Genomic DNA, 22,062 nt, shown 5'->3' with positions numbered 1-22,062 from the left:
TAAAAAAAAAACAACAATAATAAATATGAATTTCTATCGGTGCCTTTCCTGAAACTGTCAACTGTCGTTTGCGCTTCTCCCAAACACTGGCTTCTTCTCATCCACACATATGCTGTTATCTTATTGGCTCTCAATTTTAATCTCAGAAGATTTTTCCAAATCCTGGAATCCGATTGGTCTACAGAACTGTCAATCAACGCCACAATCCCGCCTTAATTCAACTGATGGCAGAGGAGGCAGACGATCCGTTTGCGTGTGCCTGCAGTCAAGTCTCCTCAGGTAAGAGAAACGATTTAAAACACGTAGTTAAATCCTTCAGTACTTCATTATTACAATAAAACTAACCTTATAGTTACAGAAGACTGTAGATGTGGCGTATTTAAAGCATATTTATTAGATTAAAGGTCTTATAATAAACTCTGATGCAGTTTTCTGCATCGAAAGAACAGCGCCACTCCTGTAGTATTCAGTAACAGCGCGACATTTATCCTGAAATTAATATTTATTAAGTTTATTTGTAGTCATTTGCTATGCTTTGAAGCAGTTTTTACTAGTTTTAGAGTGCTTTATCATCACTGGTTCTCACAGAGTCTTGGTATTATAGTACAGTGATGGTAATTTCCTTTAAAGTAAGTGATGTATAGGCCTGATTTATTGTATTATAAATTAATTTTAGCACAAACATGGCAGATTTTCCAAATAATCATAATAATAATGAGATTATTTAGCTTGCCTCTGTTTATGACATGCAGAAAGTGCAACATAACTTCATCATTTCTTGACCATGTAGTTTTTTGTCATATTTCTAGATGATCTATTCTATTGTATGGTCTTTAATAACTTTCAGCTATCAATCTTGCAGTAAAATGATGTTTTCCATTTGTGTAGACATTGCCAGAGTACAGCGTGATGTTGTATGCCACTAAAATGGAGCACTGAGTAGTGAGCCATTGATTTCCATTTGAGTTAATGGACATTTCCACAACCCTGCTTGCATGATTGGTAGCAAACAGAGAGATGCTGACCAATTGCCTTCTTCTGAAACATAAAACCTAAATTTAACTATTATAAGACACGGAATGAGACTTTAAACCTGTGTTAAATATATAATAAAGCATGCTTGGTTATATGTTTTGCAGGAAGATGAGTCTAGCTTGTGCGGTTTTAGCTGAAAATGTAGCTGGAATTTTACACATTCTTGGTTCATGTGTTAAAGTGTAACCTCGTGAGTCTGAATGTGCCAAATCCTTTGATGCATCGAGCAGCAATTTCTTTCAAATGTGCCATGAGAGTTAATGTGACTGAGAAAGCGGGTGTAATCCAGAGCGCAGTGCATGTGTGTGTGTGCAATCCCTTAATCCAGGGAGGCCGGGAGCAGCAACCTCCCCCTGTATAATCTTCTGGTGACATACAGTTACCTTACTCCTTTCAGGATAGTAGGCCACAGAATGAGTCTAACATGTGGAAGATTTAATGTTTACCAGTGAGATGGAAATGTGTTTAATACTTATTAATGGTGTAAATCACCCCATAAGAAAAATAAGTATGCTAACTATATTGAGTATACTTGAAGTTTACTTTTATGACACTTTTAAAGCACACTTTTAAAAGTTCACTTTGAAGTGCAATTTAAATATATAACAATTAATTACACGTGTGGGCATCTTGTACTATTAGTTATAGAACACATTTAAAGCTCTTGATGCTAACTGTATCTGTAGTGGTTTCCTTTACATTATAATTGCATATAATATCATGTCTAAATCTCTACTTTTAACAGTTTTTATGTCTTACTTAAATGGGTAAAAAAAGCACAACAAAGTTAATTGCAACAACTATAAAGTGAAACTATAATACATTTTAAGTTATCTGCAGTTAATAAGCAATTAAATGTCCAAAACGACTACATTCATGTTTCGCTAATTAGTAGGGTTGTCACGATAGCATTAATCTACAGTACAATCCTATACAGCTGAAGTATTGTGATTCCAAGTAGTATTGCGATACTGTAATTCATAACTCAAATCTATGAAACAAAGGACATTGTCAGAAATACTATATTTTATATGCTATAATAGGCCAACTTGAATTGAATTCATAATTCCCTTATTATTGAAACTAGTATTTGCACATCACATCATCTAAAATGCATAAATTCATCTTGTTTATTTTGTATATAGCTGACCAACAAAAAATAGGTTAAAATATAGATGCAAATTAAACTGAACAAAATTTGTTACAAAAAGATGTAAAGTGGTCAAAAATTTATTAAAAATTTATTTCAGTGTTTCCTGTTGCTCTTTTGGGTTTTCATCTATTTATTTATTTATTTATTTATTTATTTTATTTTTGGTCTTATCAGGTTAGAATTCAAAGTAATTCAACATTTCACAGATGTGTGTTCGAACTGAAGCATCAGAAAATGTGCAATAGGCATAAAAGGTGCAAATTCTACACAGTTTTGCACCCTTAAAGTGCTCCACAGACCATTCAAATAAAATGGTCTATTGTTGCACAAGCGTGTGAGCATTTTAGGCAAGGCAAGTTTATTTATATAGCACATTTCATACACAGTGGCAATTCAAAGTGCTTTATAAAAAAAGGAATAAAAGAGACAAGTGTAAGAAAATAAAAACAAATAATAAAAAAGAAATGCAGCACAGTGCTCAACAGATGCTAAACAGATGTGTTTTCAGTCTTGATTTGATTGTACCTAATGTTGGAGCACATCTGATCAATTCTCTAAGCTGATTCCAGCAGTAGGGAGTGCAGTAGCTGAAGGTGGATTTACCCTGCTTTGACTGAACTCTTGGAACTTCTAGTTTATTTGATCCTAAAGATCTGAGTGATCTGTTTGTATTTAGTGAGCATATATGTGATGTATTGAGGTTCTAGGCCATTTAGTGATTTATAGACAAGTAGTAATACTTTAAAATATATTCAGAATGTAACTGGGAGCCAGTTTAAAGAACTGAGGACAGGTGTGATGTGCTCTGATTTCCTGGTTCTGGTCAGAATCCTGGCCGCAGCGTTCTGGACGAGCTGCAACTCTCTGACTGTGTTTTTGGGAAGGGTGGTGAGGAGGCTGTTACAGTAATCCACCCTGCTGCTGATAAAAGCATGAGCAAGTTTCCCTAAGGGTGCTTTTATACCTGTGAATCGATTCAGTTGTTCCGAAACAGGGATTAAAATTGTTACATTGTTGCTCATTGCTCTTGGTGCGGGTCACGAGTCACGTGCGAGTAAACTCTCCTCACACTGGTCAGATTCACGGTTTATTTAGCAGAGTCCTGCTCAGCTGTCAGGAGAGGTGGTGATTTGCTGGTGGTTGACAAGGTGCGCGCGACGTGTCTGAAGACGGAGGACGGATGCGGTGGGGAGGGGTGAAAAGGGTGCGAAGATTATCACTCGTTTGCGGGTATCCGGGAGTCTTTGTGCATTTGCGGGAGACTCCCGAAACTTCCGGGAGACTTGGCATGTCCGCCTCCCGCCTCCCGCCCTACTCATATTTCTCTCTTTATATAGCCGTATGCCAATAACATATCCATAAAACACTGTGATATAACTGGGCTCGGATCGAATTCCTTTCTCACTACAATCGATCCGCTCCAGAGTTTGTTTCAATCGAGCCGAGACCACCTCATTCAAGCGATCTTGGAGCGATTGATTTGGTGCGGATCCTAGCGCGATTGCTGAATTCACATATGCCAAACGAACCACGCTAACTGGGCAAACAAGACAGGTTCCGAAACAAAAGTCTAGGTGTATAAGCACCATAAGTCTTCACTGGAAACAAGCGCCTGATTCTTGCAATGATTTTGAGATGATAGTATGTTGATTAACTGACTGCTTTGATATGACTATTGAAACTCAGATCTGACTCCAGAGTCACACCAAGATTATTGACCTTAATTTTTGTTGTTTGACCTTTAGTGCCAAGGTACGCATTCTTCTTGAGAACATCATCTCATTTTAGTGACTTTTCCACATGCAACATGGGTCTAATAGTTTCCCCTGGGTTTCTCCAACAGTCCAAACACATGCACTATGGGCAAATTGAATCAACTAAATTGTCCCTAGTGTACGAGTGTGTGTGTGTGAATGTGTGTGTATGGGTGTTTCCCAGTACTGGGTTGCGGCTGGAAGGGCATCCACTGCGTAAAACAAATGCTGGAATAGTTGGTGTTTCATTCTGCTGTGGCGACCTCTGAAATAGAGATTAAGCCGAAGGAAAATGAATGAATGAATGAAAGTCTGAGCATTTGATTGTGTTTGGAGTGGTGGTCCTTCTCTTATGATGTCAGTTTGATGATTCAGCCAAAACATTCTTAGCCACGCCCCACTTACCGTCAGTTTGCTAGGAGGGAAAGATGCGCAAAATTAAGCCCCCCCCCTTAATATTTCAGTTTAGTTGGAATTACATCAACATACTAAAGTAAAAGTCTCCTCAGTTTTTCAGATCAAGCAGATTTTAAAGACTTAAATTATTAACCTGTACTAAAATGCATGATTAATCCACTGTGATGTGTGATGTGACATAGTCTTTTGCTTGTGATGGTGTTGCTGTGACTGTTTCTCTGCATTAGCAGGAGCTGAAGGCCGTGTCTGTGGATAAAGTCATGCCACTGGTGAAGAGGAACATCGAGCCCAAACACCTGAGCAGAGGAGCTCTACCTGAGAGCATCAGCAATGAGCTGGAGTGCGTGACCAACAACACCCTCTCGGCCATCATACGCCAGCTCAGCAGTCTCAGTAAGACCAGTGGCGCAAAAAGGGGATATGCAGTATATTCGGCGCACAGGGGTGCCACACATGGGGGGCGCCATTGTGCCAAAACTATTTTTGAAATTATCCATATTAAAAGTTTCAAATAATATATATATATATATATATATATATATATATATATATATATATATATATATATATATATATATATATATATATATATATATATTTGTTAAAAATGTTTATTTAGCATTTTATATGCATATAGTATTGTATTTTATTAAATTAAAAAAATAATTCCACCCCTCCCCCCATTTTTCATACCATATACATGTTTTTATGAATTTATTATGTATCATATTGATTCATCAGGCCTTTTGGTAACTTCTTAGCTCAAAACTATTTTAATTTTAGCTACAAACAAAGTTATAACATTTCAGTTAAATAGAACATTTCACACAGTTTGTTTCTGTTTTTTGTTACACTAAACATTTGACAGTCTTTTTCATTTCACTTTTAGCAGTTTCAGTCAATTGTTCTTGCAAAGACAGACCTTAAACTTCTCACAGTATGCATGTAAGAAGTAATTGAAATGTTCTTTTGCCCTTCAGGACTCCCATGTCTATCATTTTGTTTTGACAAATGCAGTACAAAAAGTCCAAAAGCAAGGCAAGTCAAGGTGCTATAATCATTTAGTGAGGGAAAATTAAATTGAGAAAAAAATTTGGGGTGGTATGAGATGCATTTCTTTGCGACTTAACATGCTTAATGTAATTATACCTTTTAGTACTTCATACTATTTCAGTTGTGTTCAGAACTGCAAAACTGTATTTTTTAAAGCATGTTGACATCTTTATGAAAAAATATCTTTAATTTATTGATGGAAATATTTTCCCCATTTTATCCCTTGCCTGTTATAAAATATAGTTGGATTGAAGGGGGGGCGCGCAAAAGTTGAAGCCGCATACCCATCAGTAAATGTGCAGTTGCGCCCCTGAGTAAGACATCTTACATTCGTCAGGCAGAAATAAATTTGTATATTTTTAAACCCACAATAAATACTGGCGATTGAAATGATGTGATGAATTCCCTCATAGAAAACACTTATAATGTTTGCTTTAATACAGAGTGTTACTGTATACAGCAAAAATATTAGCCCTCCTGTGATATTGCAATTCTTTTTCAAATAATTTTTAGTAGAGGAAGAGCATTTTTCACAGTATTTCATTTTATTTTCAAATTCAGTATTCATGAGTTAATCCCACCGACATGACTTTCATTGAGGAAGCAGAGACTGGAGATGCAGGGGTGGACTCACCCATCACCCAAGCTGAGGTCACTGAGGTAGTTTGCAAGCTCCACAGTGGCAAAGCAGCGGGGGTGGATGAGATTCACCCACTGTATTTTAGGTCTCTGGATGTTGTAGGGCTGTCTTGGCTGACATGTCTCTAGAATATTGCATAGAGGTCAGGAACAGTACCTCTGGACTGGGCTCCTCAGCCTCTAAGGCAGGGGTCTCAAACTCAATTTACCTGGGGGCCGCAGGAGGCAAAGTCTGGGTGAGGCTGGGCCGCATAAAAACTGACCTTTCTTTTCCGGACAGAAAATTCTTGCAGCCTGTAACATGCATTTTTTAACAAACTCTCCTTCTGTGTATGGTTTCCCTGCCTTAGCAATCATCTCACTAACCATGTAACTAGCTGCGACTGATGCAACATTCTCTTTGGTTGATTTCTTGAAGAAATCTTGTTGCCTCAGTAGACATGCTTTAAGACTGGCAACTCACTTGGCTCTCTCATCCCCCTGATATTTTGCACATTCCTCAGCATGTTTAGTTGAATAATGGCGTTTCAAGTTGAATTCCTTGTGCACTGCAACTTTCTCTGTGCAAACAAGACATGTGGGGTTGCCCCTGTGCTCAACAAAGAAATACTGCGTCTCCCACTTTTCCTGAAATAGTCTGTGCTCGTCATCAATCTTTCTCTTCACTGCAGGCTTTGATGAAGTCATGATGGGGGTATGACCAAATCTAATTCTGTAATAAAATCTAATTCTTCTCTGTCTGTTCTAATTCAAATTGATTCCAGGTGTGGCCCACACACAAACTCTCCTGCCGACTGCCGGCCTCTCTTCAATTCAATCTTTTTCTGACCACTGTGCCTAGGGAAAAAAGTGGGGGAACTCACTCAAAACTTCCATTCCCTCACCTAAAAAAAAAGGCGTATATATGTATAAATAAAACACCCCCACCCCACTCCAGTCACATCAGTCTGTACCAGTCTTTATCTACCTATAATATATATATATAAGATGCAGGTTGTAGCTAGGTAGGTGGCAGGCTGCAGATAGGTAGCTAAGTGGCAGGCAGGGGCGGGAACAGCTTACCTTGGTTCTGGCCGGCGCGAGTTCCCTCCTAACACTTCCCGCCCGTCACAGCGTCTAACAAAGGGGCGGGGTGCGTGGTGACGTCACCGGCATCCCCGCCCCTTTGTTTACACGGCGGGCGGGGAATGCCAGTGACCGCTGTGTACAGATAGAATTAGAGGAGTGGGGAGCGCTCTCTCTCCCCGCTCCGCTGATTCTGTCAGTGTACAGCGGTCGGCGCGGGCCACAAAATATTGCACTGAGGGCTGCAAATGGCCCGCGGGCCACGAGTTTGAGACCCCTGCTCTAAGGGAAAGTCTATGGCAGGGTAGTGGAGAGGAGGATCCGGCTGATGGTTGAATCTAGGATCCAGGAGGAATAATGTGGTTTTTATCCAGGCCGTAGTACACTGGACCAGCTCTATACCCTCGGCAGGGTGCTCGAGGGTTCATGGGTGTATGCCCAACCAGTCCACATGTGTTTTGTAGACTTGGAGAAGGTATTCGACCGTGTCCCTCATGACATTCTGTGGAGGGTACTGTGGGAGTATGAAGTCAGAGGCGCTCTGTTAAGAGCCGTCTCGTCCCTGTATGAACAGAGTAGGAGTCTGGTTCGCATTGCCGGCAATAAGTCAGTGTAAAGGAACTTGAAATAATGTGTTACTTTGTTTATGATTTTGAATTTATTTATTTTTTAATGTTGTGTTGTATTTTGTATACGGGTTGATTTGTTGAATGAATTAAGTTGTTTGGGGACTTTAATTATGATGTCAAAATTGCAGAGCTTACCGGATGTATAAATTGCGTGTAGTAATGAATGAAAACAAAGTATGGAGCGCTAGGTGAAACACGGTAAAAGGGGCACAGGTATACGGTTGCTTCACGGATTCCTCCATCATGAGTTATAGCTCCTGGTTTGAGGGAAAAGTAAGGTAATTTGGTTTATTTGTTTACGATTGTTTAATTGTTGATGTTGGCTTAGTGTTAACTTTTGGGATTTATTTGTGTTTGTTGTTTGTTTATTTTCTCTCTAGTTCTTACGGTGATTCATATAATTCTATGGAATTATAATTATAATTATAATTCTATGAAAAAATAATTCTATGGAGTGTGACCAATAAATGAATCGTGAACCATCAGTGAAAGACTTATGCCTAGTTCAGACTGCGTGATTTTAGCCCCGATTTTGGCTCGCCGACAGGTTTTGAGAAATCGCCGACAAATGCCTGAAATCACGGGGAAATCGCTGCTCGTGCACGTGAGTGACAATCACACAGTATGAACCATCAAAGACGCGATCTGAGAGAATCGCCGATGAGTCGCTGATGCCTGCGAGATATTTGGCGTGCTAAATATCTGGAGCTGTCGGCGATTCAAATCATGCCGTGTGAATTGAGTTTTGACTGAAAATAACATCAGCGATCGCCTACAGCCAATGAGAGAGCGACATTCACTTGCGTGTGCGTGTGTGTGTATACCTGCTGCAGGCCAGCGGGAGGCTGGGCGAGAAGTTAAAAGCGCTCTTTTTCGGTTTATTTGGACCCACAAAATGGAGGAAAAAATAGTGGAGGTTGACAGGACTCAGGAGCAACCGTGTTTGTTTGACGTTTCATACAGAAAGAAATTAGTTTATTATCAACGTTGAGGAGAAATGGCTAATTCCCTTTAAACCCAGGTGAGCAAACATGTACATGTTCTACCCCATTAAAGGCTTCTTTCTCATTATGTAGTTAATAACAAAAGATATACGACGTGTTTTTGGCTGTGAGACGTTGTTTGGACAAAGTTGTCGGCGATTCTTCCAATAGTAAAGTCATGCAATGTGAAAGTCCCTGTCGCCGATCCATCTTGCAGTGTAAACAAAGCAGCGACGAAACGCAAGCCCAGATAGTCATGCAGTGTGAAAACATCTGTGACACGACTACTTTGAAAATCCTGCAGTCTGAACTCGGCATTAGTCATCTTTTAACCAGGACGCTACAGTCAGACTTGTTTCCAGCGCATGTTGGACTCCGGCAGGGCTGCCCTTTGTCACCAATTCTGTTCATAATTTATATGGACATAATTTCAAAGCGCAGCCTTGGGCTGGAGGGGGTCCGGTTTGGGGACCACAGGATCTCATCTCTGTCATTCGCAGATGATGTTGTTCTGCTGGCTTTATCAAACATGGACCTTCAGCATGCACTGGACCGGTTTGCTGCCGAGTGTGATGCGGCTGGGATTGACAGGCGGATTGGTGCAGCGGCAGCAGTAAACTAATTCGTTTTGTTTTCATTGCATATATGGATTTCTTTGGTTGTTACCAACTTCTGCTGAAAATGTACATTCAACAGCACCTTTAGAAACATGTTTTCTGAGAAAAATGGTGACGTGTTCAATACTTATTTCCCCCACGGTATAAAATCCATCACAATAGATTAAATGAAATGGGATAACAATGCTTTTTTTATTCATTGGCTCTTCGGCCAAAGCTCTAAACCTTAATCTCATGAATCACACAGAGCAATCGACAGATGTGGATCTGCGTTTATGCATGTTCAGAGGGATCAAAGATTGTGAATTGGAGAACTCCTGTTGTCTGCTGTGTGTTTGTCTTAATGTGATTGATCTGCGTACGAATGAAACTTGCTTCAGTTTATTTGCAGTGCTGTTATTTCTGTTTCTCTCTACATCCCTGTAATATTGTGCTTATGTAACGGGCCAGCTAGTGAGTGCTGTGCGGGTAAAACCTCACTCCTAAGACACTTGAGGCCATGGATCTTAGCCTCCTTGGTAGAGCAATCGACTCCCATGCGGAAGGTCGATGGTTCGATCCCAGCTCGGAGCGGGTTGGGTGGTGTAGGACCAGCGGGGTAACGTTGGTGGCGTGATCCATATGGGAGTGAGGTTTAGGGGGGGGATGAGCATAACGGTAGCCAGCTAGTAAGTGCTGTGCATGTAAAACCTCACTCCTCCGACCTCTAAAGGTGCTCTTTCGACAGATGCTAGAGGCCATGGACTTTTGCCTCCTTGTTAGAGCAATCAACTCCCATGCGGAAGGTCGCCGGTTCGATCCCAGCTCGGAGTGGGTTGGGTGTTGTAGGACTGGCGGGGTTACATTGGTGCCGTGACCCGGATGGGAGTGAGGTTTGGGGGGGTAAGTGTAACGGAGGCCAGCTAGTAAGTGCTGTGCAGGTAAACCTCACTCCTCCGACCTCTAAAGGTGCTCTAGCGACAGATGCTAGAGGCCATGGTCTTTAGCCTCCTTGGTAGAGCAACCAACTCCCATGCGATACCAGCTTGGAGTGAGTTGGGTGGCGTAGAACCGGCGGGGTTACACTTTTATATGAACAATAAAAATATTTCTGTAAACAAGGTATATTGCAACACCTCGACATCAGTAATAGAGCATAACATGAAACTATAGACTTTTTGTTTTGTCCAAACGACATATATTGTCATACTGCACACAATGCACAGCCCTAGTTTCAGTTCATCTCTGATCTGCAGTCTTTTCCCCACTCATCTATTAAAGGTAAACATGCAGAAGACGTGTTTGGTGAGCTCTTTAATGAAGCCAACACATTCTACCTGCGTGCAAACTCTCTGCAGGACCGTATTGACCGTCTCGCAGTCAAGGTCACTCAGCTGGACTCTAGCGTGGAAGAAGGTCAGTCAAAAACCAAAATGCACAGTGCATTCAAAAAAGCAGTCACTTTTTCACAGCCTTCATCCAAAATCGATCAGATTCATTATTTTCCTCGAAATTCAACAAATACCACCCCATCATGATAGAAGTTTCAAATTTATAAAAATTTGAAATTAAGAAAAAAAATTACATGTACATAAATATTCACAGCCTTTGCCATGACATTCAAAATTGAGTGTTTTGTTTCCACTAACCTTATTGTACATCTTCCCAACAGGAAAAACCACCAACACTCAAGAATGCATGATTATATGCTGTCATGGCATTGCAATAAAACTGCGATTATAATGGGTCAATGGGGCAAAAACAGCCCCTAACATAACCAAAGGGTAGTCAATTAGTCCACAGTGTATTGTTGAGTTTTTGAAAACATTTCAAAGCATTTTCCCAAAATGTGTTCAAATAAGATTTGTCACCAAAACTCATTCCATTTGCTGAAACACAGAGAACATTGTGGCCAAATTAAGACTTAAATCACTCTGGAGTGGTTGAAAACATCCCCAACAGCACACAAGGGTTAATCTGGAAAACCATGAACTTGATAAGGATGTCCTTACTTTTTCACATGTCTGTATATATAATAATTTTAACTTTGTATAGACCATTTTGAGGGATGTAAACAAAAACAATGGTCCCAGCGTATTTCCTGGTGTACATTTTTCATTTTTGTAGCTTCCGAGAGTCCAAAAAGAGCCACATATTGATAAATAATGTTATGAGAGCTGATTTACTATTATTTTATGATTGAATTGACTCTTGTTATCGTTTTAAAATAGTTTGATAACAAGCAGGAAATGCACATGGGCCAGTGACATCACCACATTGAAATGGTCTATAAGTAATGTGCATTTATATAGTGTGTTTATTGTGTGTTGCCACACACCCAAAGTGCTTTACAGTCATGTCAGGGAATAAGTGTGAAACCCCAACTCGTGTGTGCAAATGTATAATTGAAGTGCTTTTCTGTATACTCATCTCTCTGTTTCTTATTTGCCACAGTTTCACTGCAGGATATTAATATGCGTAAAGCATTTAAGAGCTCTACTGTTCAAGACCAGCAGGTGGTGACAAAGAGCAGCGTTCCAAACCCCATCACAGAGATGTACAACACCAGCGACAAACCACCACCACTCAACATACTGTCAGCTTACAGGTGTGTGTGTGTGTGTATGTGTTTGTGTGTGTGCGCGCTGCTTTTTTATTCTTTTTTAATATTAAAGGTACTGTACTTGACTTTTTGACTCTTTTTAAAACTAATCTAATCAGTTCTAACTTAGCAGACGTTTAGACAACATGCTAAGTCACACAGTTAGTTTGCTGTGAATAAAAGATGAGGTGGAAAAAATAAAAACCCACCCTCTACTCAAAAGAAATGTTGTTGGAAAAACTAAAGTTGCATAGGAAAATGCATTAGGAAAAAAAAGCAATAAAAAAATCATCATCATACTGAAATAAAGGTCTGCAGCAACTTTCAGTTTACGCAGACTTTAAGATGTTTATGTGTTTTGTTTGTTTTGTCTAGGGATGATCACATTGACGGAATTAAGTTCTACACAGACCCCTCCTATTTCTTTGACTTGTGGAAGGAGAAAATGCTTCAAGACACTGAAGACAAGAGAAAAGAGAAGAGGAAGCATAGGGTAAAGTAATCTGGCTTTTGAATATTGGCAGACTATGGAATGAAGAAATGCATTTGTTTTTTTTTATTTGGCTGCAAAACAAAACCCCTGTTGTCAATGCTTAAATGTGGCATACCTTATTAACTGAGTTATTAAGACTTTAAATTACACTATTACCTGTAATTCAATTTTGGGCTTGGGGCAAACATTCCATGGAATATGTTATTTTGATCACTGCAACACTACATTACACCACACTACACTGTACTATACTATACTATACTTTACTATACTATACTACACTTCACTATAGTATATACTATACAACACTACACTTTACTGTGCTGTATGATATACTATATACTATATAGTATACTATATACACTATACTATACAATAATATATACTACACTATACTATATATATATATATATATACTATACTACATTACACTATTTTATATACTATACTATATTCTACACTATACTATACTACACTTCACTATACTATACTATACTATGATTTACTTCACTACACTACTACACTACGCTACACTAAACTATACTACACTATAATATATACTATACAACACTACACTTTACTGTGCTGTATGATATACTATATACTATATAGTATACTATATACACTATACTATACAATAATATATACTACACTATACTATATATATATATACTATACTACATTACACTATTTTATATACTATACTATATTCTACACTATACTATACTACACTTCACTATACTATACTATACTATGATTTACTTCACTACACTACTACACTACGCTACACTAAACTATACTACACTATAATATATACTATACAACACTACACTTTACTGTGCTGTATGATATACTATATACTATATAGTATACTATATACACTATACTATACAATAATATATACTACACTATATATATATATATATATATATATATATATATATATATATATATATATACTATACTACATTACACTATTTTATATACTATACTATATTCTACACTATACTATACTACACTTCACTATACTATACTATACTATGATTTACTTCACTACACTACTACACTACGCTACACTAAACTATACTACACTATAATATATACTATACAACACTACACTTTACTGTGCTGTATGATATACTATATACTATATAGTATACTATATACACTATACTATACAATATTATATACTACACTATACTATATATATATATATATACTATACTACATTACACTATTTTATATACTATACTATATTCTACACTATACTATACTACACTTCACTATACTATACTACACTACACTATACTATGATTTACTTCACTACACTACTACACTACGCTACACTAAACTATACTACACTATAATATATACTATACAACACTACACTTTACTGTGCTGTATGATATACTATATACTATATAGTATACTATATACACTATACTATACAATATTATATACTACACTATACTATATATATATATATATACTATACTACATTACACTATTTTATATACTATACTATATTCTACACTATACTATACTACACTTCACTATACTATACTATACTATGATTTACTTCACTACACTACTACACTACGCTACACTAAACTATACTACACTATAATATATACTATAAAACACTACACTTTACTATATTATATAATATACTATATACTATACTACACTATACTATATACACTTCACTATACTACACTACGCTATACTATACTACACTTCACTATACTACACTATGCTACACTATACTATTTTACACTTTACTATACTACACCACACTATACTTTACTATATACTATACTATACTATAATTTATTTCACTACACTATACCATATACTATACTATACTACACTTCACTATAGTACACTACGCTACACTATACTATTCTGCACTTTACTATACTATACTACACTATACTTTACTATAAACTACACTATACTATACTATAATTTATTTCACTACACTATACCATATACTACACTAAACTATACTACACTTCACTATAGTACACTACACTACACTATACTATTCTACACTTTACTATGCTACACTTAGCTACATTATACTACACTATACTACACCATACATTACTAACCTTCACTATACTATACTACGCTACACTATACTACACTTCACTATACTATACTACGCTACACTATACTACACTTCACTATACTATACTACGCTACACTATACTACACTTCACTATACTACGCTACACTATACTACACTTCACTATATTATACTACGCTACACTATACTACACTATACTATACTGCGCTATACTATACTGTACTATACTATACTATGACAAATAGTATATGATATAATGTGATGAAATATATGTATGTAAATATGTAATTTGCCACACTTCTAAAGTGCTGGAAAAGTTTGAAAATTCAGCTGGAAAGTGCTTGAGAAGAGCTTAATTTGACTTTGGAAACAGTGTAAGAACCTGGACTACTAGTATCTTGAAAAACAACTAGTAAAATAGTATATACTGTCATCATGGCAAGGACAAAATATATTAGTTATTAGACATTAGTTAATAAAACTAGCATTTTTTTAAATATGAGTGAAAAAAATCTCAATACAAATTTCACTGGAGGGCTAATAATTGTATCTTCAACTGTGAATACTAAAAAACTTATAGATCTTGCGATTGGCTATAAATTCACTAAGAAGGTCTCAATTCATGCTATTAACCACTGGCCTATTACCTAACTGTTCTTAAGATATTACCTGTTTGTTACTAGTTATAAAGTAGGATCTGATTCTATTTCTAGTTTACGAACTATTAACAAACGGCTAATTAGTAGTCTATTAAGCTAGTAGTGTTAGTTAATGGTTTCTTAAAACTATGAATTGTGACTCAAACTAAAGTGTAACCAACACATTTTTGCTGAGATTCAGATGGTCCTCTTTTCTCTCTCCTCATGCAGGAGCAGAAGCGCTGTGTTGACGGTACGCTGCCTCGTGAGGTGAAGAAGGTTCGTAAGGCTCATAACCGCAGACAGGAATGGAACATGATGGCTTTTGATAAGGAGCTGCGGCCTGAGCATCGTCATCTTCATCATAATCATCATCCTCATCATCCACTTCACAGAGGTGCATCATCTGAGGGCTCGCTGTCTCCAGAGGGCAGGTTCGTCATCTCACCGTCTGCAGATCCAGACCTCACTACATCAAATACCTGGTTTTGCTTATAATAACATTTATGCAGTGGTCACATTGCCAGAAAATAATAATTCAATGGATTACTCCTGTTTTTATAATAATAATAATATACAACAATAATTAAATTAAAAAATGCTAAAATAAATAATGTAACCCACCGATGCTACTGCACCCAACCCGGTTTGAGCTTGGATCGAAACCGCGATTCTTTGCATGGGAGTCGGTTGCTCTAACAAGGAGGCTAAAGACCATGACCTCTAGTGTCTGTTGCAAGACCACCGGTTGAGATCAGAGGAGTGAGGTTTACCTGCATAGCAATTGGCTAGTTGGTCTCTGTTACACTTATCCACCTAAACCTCAAAAGGTGCTCTAGTGACAGATACTAGAAGCCATGGTCTTTAGCCTCCTTGTTAGAGCAACTGAATCCCATACAAAAGAATTGCCGGTTCGATTCAAGCTCAGACCGTGTTGGGTGCATTAGGTTTGTGGGTTAAACATGGGGGCTCGTCCGGGATGGGAGTGAGGTTTGGGGGGGTATATGTAACGGAGGCCAGCTAGCAAAGTGCTATGCAGGTGAACCTCATGCCATTGAACTCAAAAGATGCTTTAGCAACAGATGCTAGAGGCCATGGTCCCTTGTTATGCTGTGCTCAGACTAGACACTTGGAACGTACGGATAAATCGCGATATTCGTGCGTAAATAGCTGCGTGAACATTTGAGTTTTCTCGCTTCATTTGCGCGTCAAATCCGCTTCAGAACAGATGCGAATTCGAGTGATGGGCAGGGCTTCTGTCTGCCTGGTGACTGTAGCTTTGTTGCTAAATGGCTAACATGGGTTTTATGAAGAAAATAACAGTGTTTATGTGCTTTAAAGAGGCTGAAAAACAGCGTTGATACGTTAACGGTCATGTCTGAGTCCACTAGATTTTGTTCAGAAGTGGATCCAGCTCTATGAGCTCATAAACTCCTCCAGAAACTTAACCTGGCTGACGGAGGCTTTCAGCGGTGCCTCTGACTGAGCCGAGCCCAGTTTGATGACTTGTTGTCGGTGTCGGCTGAAGGATTTCCCTCGGGACACCTACAACAGACGATACGTCACAATCACGCCCCCACAAGAGCAAGCTCCTGATTGGTTAACGCGGGACGAATGTCCACTGAAGTTCAGATTTTCGAACTCGACCGATTCGCGCGAAACATGTGTTAAGCCTCTCAAACACGCAAAACGATCAATACGCGGCGCTCCATTCGCACCACGCAATTCGCGTCATTTGCGTCACGCCATTCGCATGTATCACGCCGCAGGATGTCTATTCGTGTGTTTGCATTGACTTAAAATGTGAATCACTCGCACTTGACGCGCGTTCCGCATCTGGTGTGAACGCAGCATTAGAGCAACTGACTCCCATGCAAAGAATCGTCGGTTCGATCCCAGCTCAGACCATGTTGGGTGCAGTAGGACCAGTGGGTTATGTAATATAATGAAATCATAATTAATCATAAAAATATGAATTAATGAAATTATTAAAATTTATAAAATCTTTCATTATTATTATTATTATTATGTACTAAACGGACAGTAAAAATACCTAGTAAATTACAATTCCTGAGAAAAACTACTCGGTTAGAGTCATTGGAGTATTTGTAACTTGTTACTTCACACCACTGCATCCAAACAGCTCAGAGTTTCCAGTGCATCCTCAAGCTGGAGCGCACACACATCCGCGCATGTTCATGTCAGTGGACTCAGCATCATCTGGTGTTAATGGAGCGGTGGAGCACGAGTACCACAGCATTGGAGGGCCTGGAGCTGCGGACGGAGCTTTCAGAGTGGCTTCACTGGCCCGAGCGCATCCAAACCCTCCACAGTACACACACCCTGAGAACGGAGTCAATGGGAACATCACACTTCCTCCAACAGACTACAGGTAACAGCAATGCAAAGTACACCAGAAATATAGCAATAACCAAAAGCCTCTATACCAATAGAAACATATGCTGTTGACCAGTGTGTGTATGCTGGAGCATGTACAGTCTGCTTGAGAAGGTTTTTTTCTCTCTCTTACAGTATGATGGAGTATTATGCCAGTTCAGGTCCTCCTCCTCCTCCTCCACCACCAATGGCTCCTCTTATTCCCTCCGCACAGACAGCATTTGCTTCTCCTCCTGCTACCCCTCATGCTGGCCCAGTCTCCTCAGCTTTACGCTATCCTCTTCCACCCGTCCCGCCTGCTTTTTCATCTCCTACTGAAGGTCCAGCTCCTCCTCCAGCACCTCCTGTTCCTCCTCATCCCGAGGGACGGAGGCTGAATCTGCAGGCCGGCGCAGGCGCTCGCAGTGACCTGCTGTCAGCGATACGCATGGGTAGGTGTACAATTCTGCACACAGGGTTCATACGGGTGCTGGAAATCCTTGAAAATGCCTCAATTTTATTGTGTATTGTTCAAATTGTGGTGCAGTGGGTATGGGCACTGGCCGGCTGGGTCAGTTGGCATTTCTGTGTGGAGTTTGCTTGTTCTCCCTGTGTTGGCGTTGGTTTCCTTCTGGTGCTCTGGTTTCCCCCACAGTCCAAACACATGCGCTATAGGGGAATTGAATAAGCTAAATTGGCCATAGTGTATGTGTGTAAAAGTGTGTATGGGTGTTTCCCAATCTTGGGTTGCGATTGGAAGGACATCCGCTGTGTAAAACATATGCTCGATAAGTTGGTGGTTCATTCCACTGTGGTGATCCCGGGTTAATAAAGTCACTAAGCCAAAAATAAAATAAATGAATGAATGTTTTGTTCAAATTGATCACCTGTTGTTATGTTAGTGGCTGTTTTTGCCCCACTGACTTCCATTATAATTATATTTTCTTTATTGTGTTGTAGGGCTGCTCGATTAGGGGAAAAATCATAATCACGATTATTTTGGTCATAATTGTAATCAGGATTATTCAAAACGGTTATCAGTTCTCCTGTGAATTAATTTTTTTATATAAATATTTCCCAAATTATGTTTAACAAAGGTTGTTTTTTTTACAGTATTTCCTATAACATTTTTTCTTCTGGAGAAAGGCTTATTTGTTTTATTTCAGCTAGAATAAAAGCAGGTTTGAATATTTTGAAACCCATTTTAATAGCTCGATATTATTAGCCCCTTTAAGCAATATATGTGTTTGATTGTCTGCAGAAGAAACTACTGTTATGCAATGACTTGTTTATTTACCCTAGTTAAGCCTTTGAGTGTCACTTTAAGCTGAATATCTTGAAAAACATCTAGTAAAATATAATGTGCTGTCATCATAGCAAAGATAAAAGAAATCAGTTATTAGAAATGAGTTATTAAATCTGTTATGTTTAAACTGTGCTTTAAGCATCCTCACTGTATTTTTGATTTTATTATTGATTAATAATAAAAACAGTCGGCAGCAGCAGGAATATCGCACGCTGTCACTTTAAGAATAGTGCGGCTCTGATATGGTTTTCTCCTCACGTGTCTTTTGATTCTCAACTTTTTAGTTTATTATACAAATGAAGGTTAATATGAATAATCACTAAACAACAAGCCCTGACACACATATGCATGTATTTCACCATTAAATCGCTCACATTAAGATGTAGGCGTAGATGTGCGTGTGTGCTCTGCTGTCCGAGGCAAAGTGCAGCGCGCGCGCAAACACACACACACGCTACCTGTCCAAGGCTAAGCACGGCGCACACACACACAACAGCATGTGCTCTTTTGTGCGTTTAAAAATATGAATGATGCGCATCCCGTGCTGCAAAAGTAGCATTTCAGCACATGCTTTTAGTCATTTTCACGTGGAACTGAGCTTTGCAGAGGCAAAGAGTTTTCACACGTGTACAACTGGAAAGGTGATGGAATAATCGTTTATCTCGATTAATGGTTTTTCATAATCGTTAAAAGCCAAAATCGAAATCGGATTTTCGATTATTTGCACATCCCTATTGTGTTGTGAATTTCTCTGTCTGGCTCAAGGCACCAATACGATTGTGACGTTCTAAGACGAGCCAAAAACCAGGGAGAACTTTCAGGTATCTTCAAAGCAGAATCCTTTAATAAGAACTCAGCGTCGCTGTGGCGTCATCGAAAGAACTCTTCACTAGTACAGCAGACATTGATACATGTAGGTGGGGACAGTCTAAAACAAAGCATGCAAATGAAGTGTTGTTGTCGGCAGGGTAAATTGCCTTTCCAGTCCCAATCTCATCAGCATATAAGTACCCATTCAAGATACATTTTAGCATGAAAACAAGGTGTGCAAATGGTGTTCTAGAGACAGAACCTGTCCGACCAGTTGACCGGCTTGTCTACTATTAGACAATAGACACAGCTGTTCTGTAAAACTGACAATTTGGAGACAGTCAGGGCTCAGGAAACTAAGAGATTTTAAGGTCTGTCACACCCTAAAAACCAAATAATATAACATTTTAGTTATATATAGATTATTGCTAATTTGAAACTAGATTATATAAGTTTATATTCTCACAATTGCAAAGCCAAGACACCAAATAATCATGCATTCATGATTGTTGCTGGTTTTCCCAGGTGGAAAGAGGTCAAATTTCTCATTTTTACTGTTAATCATTGGAATAATAATGCACTAATACACACAGCAAGACTGCTGACAAAGTGGTTTGATGAATATGAACGTGAAGTTGAACATCTTCCATGTCCTGCACAGCTACCAAACCCAAACATTATTGTGTAACTTTAGGGTGTTTTGGAGGAGCGAGTCAGAAATGTTTTTTTTTTTCCTGACTTTTTTCCTGGCCACTATTCTGCAAGAAGAATGGCTCGAAATTCCTCTGGCCACTGTGCAGGACTTGTATCTGTCATTTTCATTTTTGGCGAACTATCCCATTAAGACTGTAAGGGTGTGTGTCCACCAAAGCGTTTTTGTTGCACTGCAGAAACAGAAGAACAGAAAAGAAAAAGAAAATGAGCTGCAGCGCAACATGTACCCTAAGACTGTCAAACTGCCAATCACAAAACAACTACATTTTTATTGTGTGTGTGTGTGTTCAGGCATTCAACTAAAGAAAGTACAGGAGCAACAAGAGCAGCAGGCTAAAAGAGAGCCCGTGGGCAACGATGTGGCCACTATTCTCTCCCGCCGCATCGCCGTCGAGTACAGCGACTCAGAAGACGACTCAGAGCTGGATGACAACGAATGGTCAGACTGAAGACTGTCAGCCACACACACACACACAATGGTAGATAGAGACCTTTGTCATAAATATGCAACTACTTCACGTGCTGAATTTTACATACAGTTAATTATTAAAAATGATATCTGATTTTATAAAGGAATTATGTGTGTTGAGGAAAGTGAGGAAAGACATATTTAAAGTGGCTTGAAAATACCAGTTATAGTTTACAATAAGGTTGGATTAGTTCAGGGGTTCCCAAACTTTTCCCCCAAAATAACAATGATGGTGACTCAATACCAGTGGTGTAGTCCTTGCTGTACGCACGTATACTCAGTATGCTTACTTTTTTCCATGAGCTGTTTGGGTATTACCACTTCTGAGGATCAATAATTGAGTTTACCCTCAGTATACTCACTTGTTTTTCTGATTAAACTTCCCTAATTTACATGTATTTGCGTCCCCTTTAACTGTATACCAAACTTTTTGTTTTTTTTAACTCACAACTTAATTTGTTAAGATGTGCCTATCTCTTACAATTCTTACTTAAATATTTATATGACACATTTTTCTTTGTTTACCCCAAAAGGATCTGATCCTGATCCACACTAAAATTAAAATCCTAAAATCGCCCCTGTAAAACAGTATTTCACATTTGTCTTAATTGTGCCGCTAGTGAACGACACTATACCGTATATAACACTAAAAACAATTTGGCAAAGACTAATCATAAATCGCGTAACAATGTGCGATTTAAAAGGGTAACTACTAGTATATAATAGCGACAACAGAAGAAAGACTCCTAATAGTTTGGTTTAAAACAAGCATGCACGAATGTGACAATTAAAAATAATTGCTGATTGATGTTTAAAGGAACTTATAAAATGTAAAGTAATAAGCCAGTAAAGAAAGTAAGCTAAAAAGCTGTCTTTCCATGTATGCACAGGCCCTTTTGAGTTAACTTAAAGGGCTCTATTTTGACGGTCCATGCGCAGAGCGCAAAATGCAGGGCACAAACGCTTTCAGGGCATGTCAGGACGTGTTTTTGCTAATTTACGGACGGGAAAATGCGCTTTGCGCCAAGGCGCATGGGCTAAAAGGGTTGAGTTTATTTTCTTAATGAGTTATAGGTGTGTTTTGAGAATAAACCAATTAGAGTCTCATCTCCCATTCCCTTTAAGAGCCAGCTGCGTCGCGCCAAGAGCGCATTCGCTATTTACAGGACGCAAAGTAAGTCTAAGTGGAAAAATGAGCATTTCACAAGCAAACAGTTAACAGTTGACAGTTTTTAACA

At 38.7% G+C, this 22,062-nt stretch overlaps 1 protein-coding gene across 4 annotated transcripts; it reads left to right on the top strand.

Annotated features, from left to right (window-relative positions):
- Positions 1 to 211: 211 nt before the first annotated feature.
- wasf3a (WASP family member 3a) lies at positions 212 to 20,942 on the top strand. Of its 4 annotated transcripts, none has more exons than XM_087254592.2 (9): positions 212 to 279; positions 4,590 to 4,752; positions 10,606 to 10,740; positions 11,779 to 11,932; positions 12,302 to 12,419; positions 15,381 to 15,583; positions 17,293 to 17,541; positions 17,682 to 17,977; positions 20,647 to 20,942. In XM_087254592.2, exons 2-9 carry the CDS (start codon positions 4,620 to 4,622, stop codon positions 20,802 to 20,804), a joined length of 1,446 nt encoding a protein of 481 aa, XP_087110718.1. In that variant the 5' UTR covers positions 212 to 279; positions 4,590 to 4,619; the 3' UTR covers positions 20,805 to 20,942. The 4 variants fall into 4 exon arrangements, with proteins under 4 accessions (XP_087110718.1, XP_087110719.1, XP_087110720.1 ...); XM_087254593.2 differs by having other exon boundaries at positions 4,587 to 4,752; XM_087254594.2 differs by lacking the exon at positions 10,606 to 10,740.
- Positions 20,943 to 22,062: the final 1,120 nt, after the last annotated feature.

The sequence above is a fragment of the Danio rerio genome, chromosome 5 (genome assembly GCF_052040795.2).
Source record: "Danio rerio strain M-AB ecotype USA chromosome 5, GRCz13ab, whole genome shotgun sequence".
Taxonomy (NCBI): domain Eukaryota; kingdom Metazoa; phylum Chordata; class Actinopteri; order Cypriniformes; family Danionidae; genus Danio; species Danio rerio.
The sequence above is the reverse complement of the archived record's forward strand: the minus strand, read 5'-3'. Positions and strand labels throughout refer to the sequence as shown.

Coding starts and splice junctions, on each gene's coding strand:
- wasf3a (XM_087254592.2), top strand. CDS start 4,620: ATGCCACTGGTGAAGAGGAACATCGAGCCCAAACACCTGAGCAGAGGA. Junction 4,753..10,605: donor ACGCCAGCTCAGCAGTCTCA/GTAAGACCAGTG, acceptor CATCTATTAAAG/GTAAACATGCAGAAGACGTG. Junction 11,933..12,301: donor AACATACTGTCAGCTTACAG/GTGTGTGTGTGT, acceptor TGTTTTGTCTAG/GGATGATCACATTGACGGAA.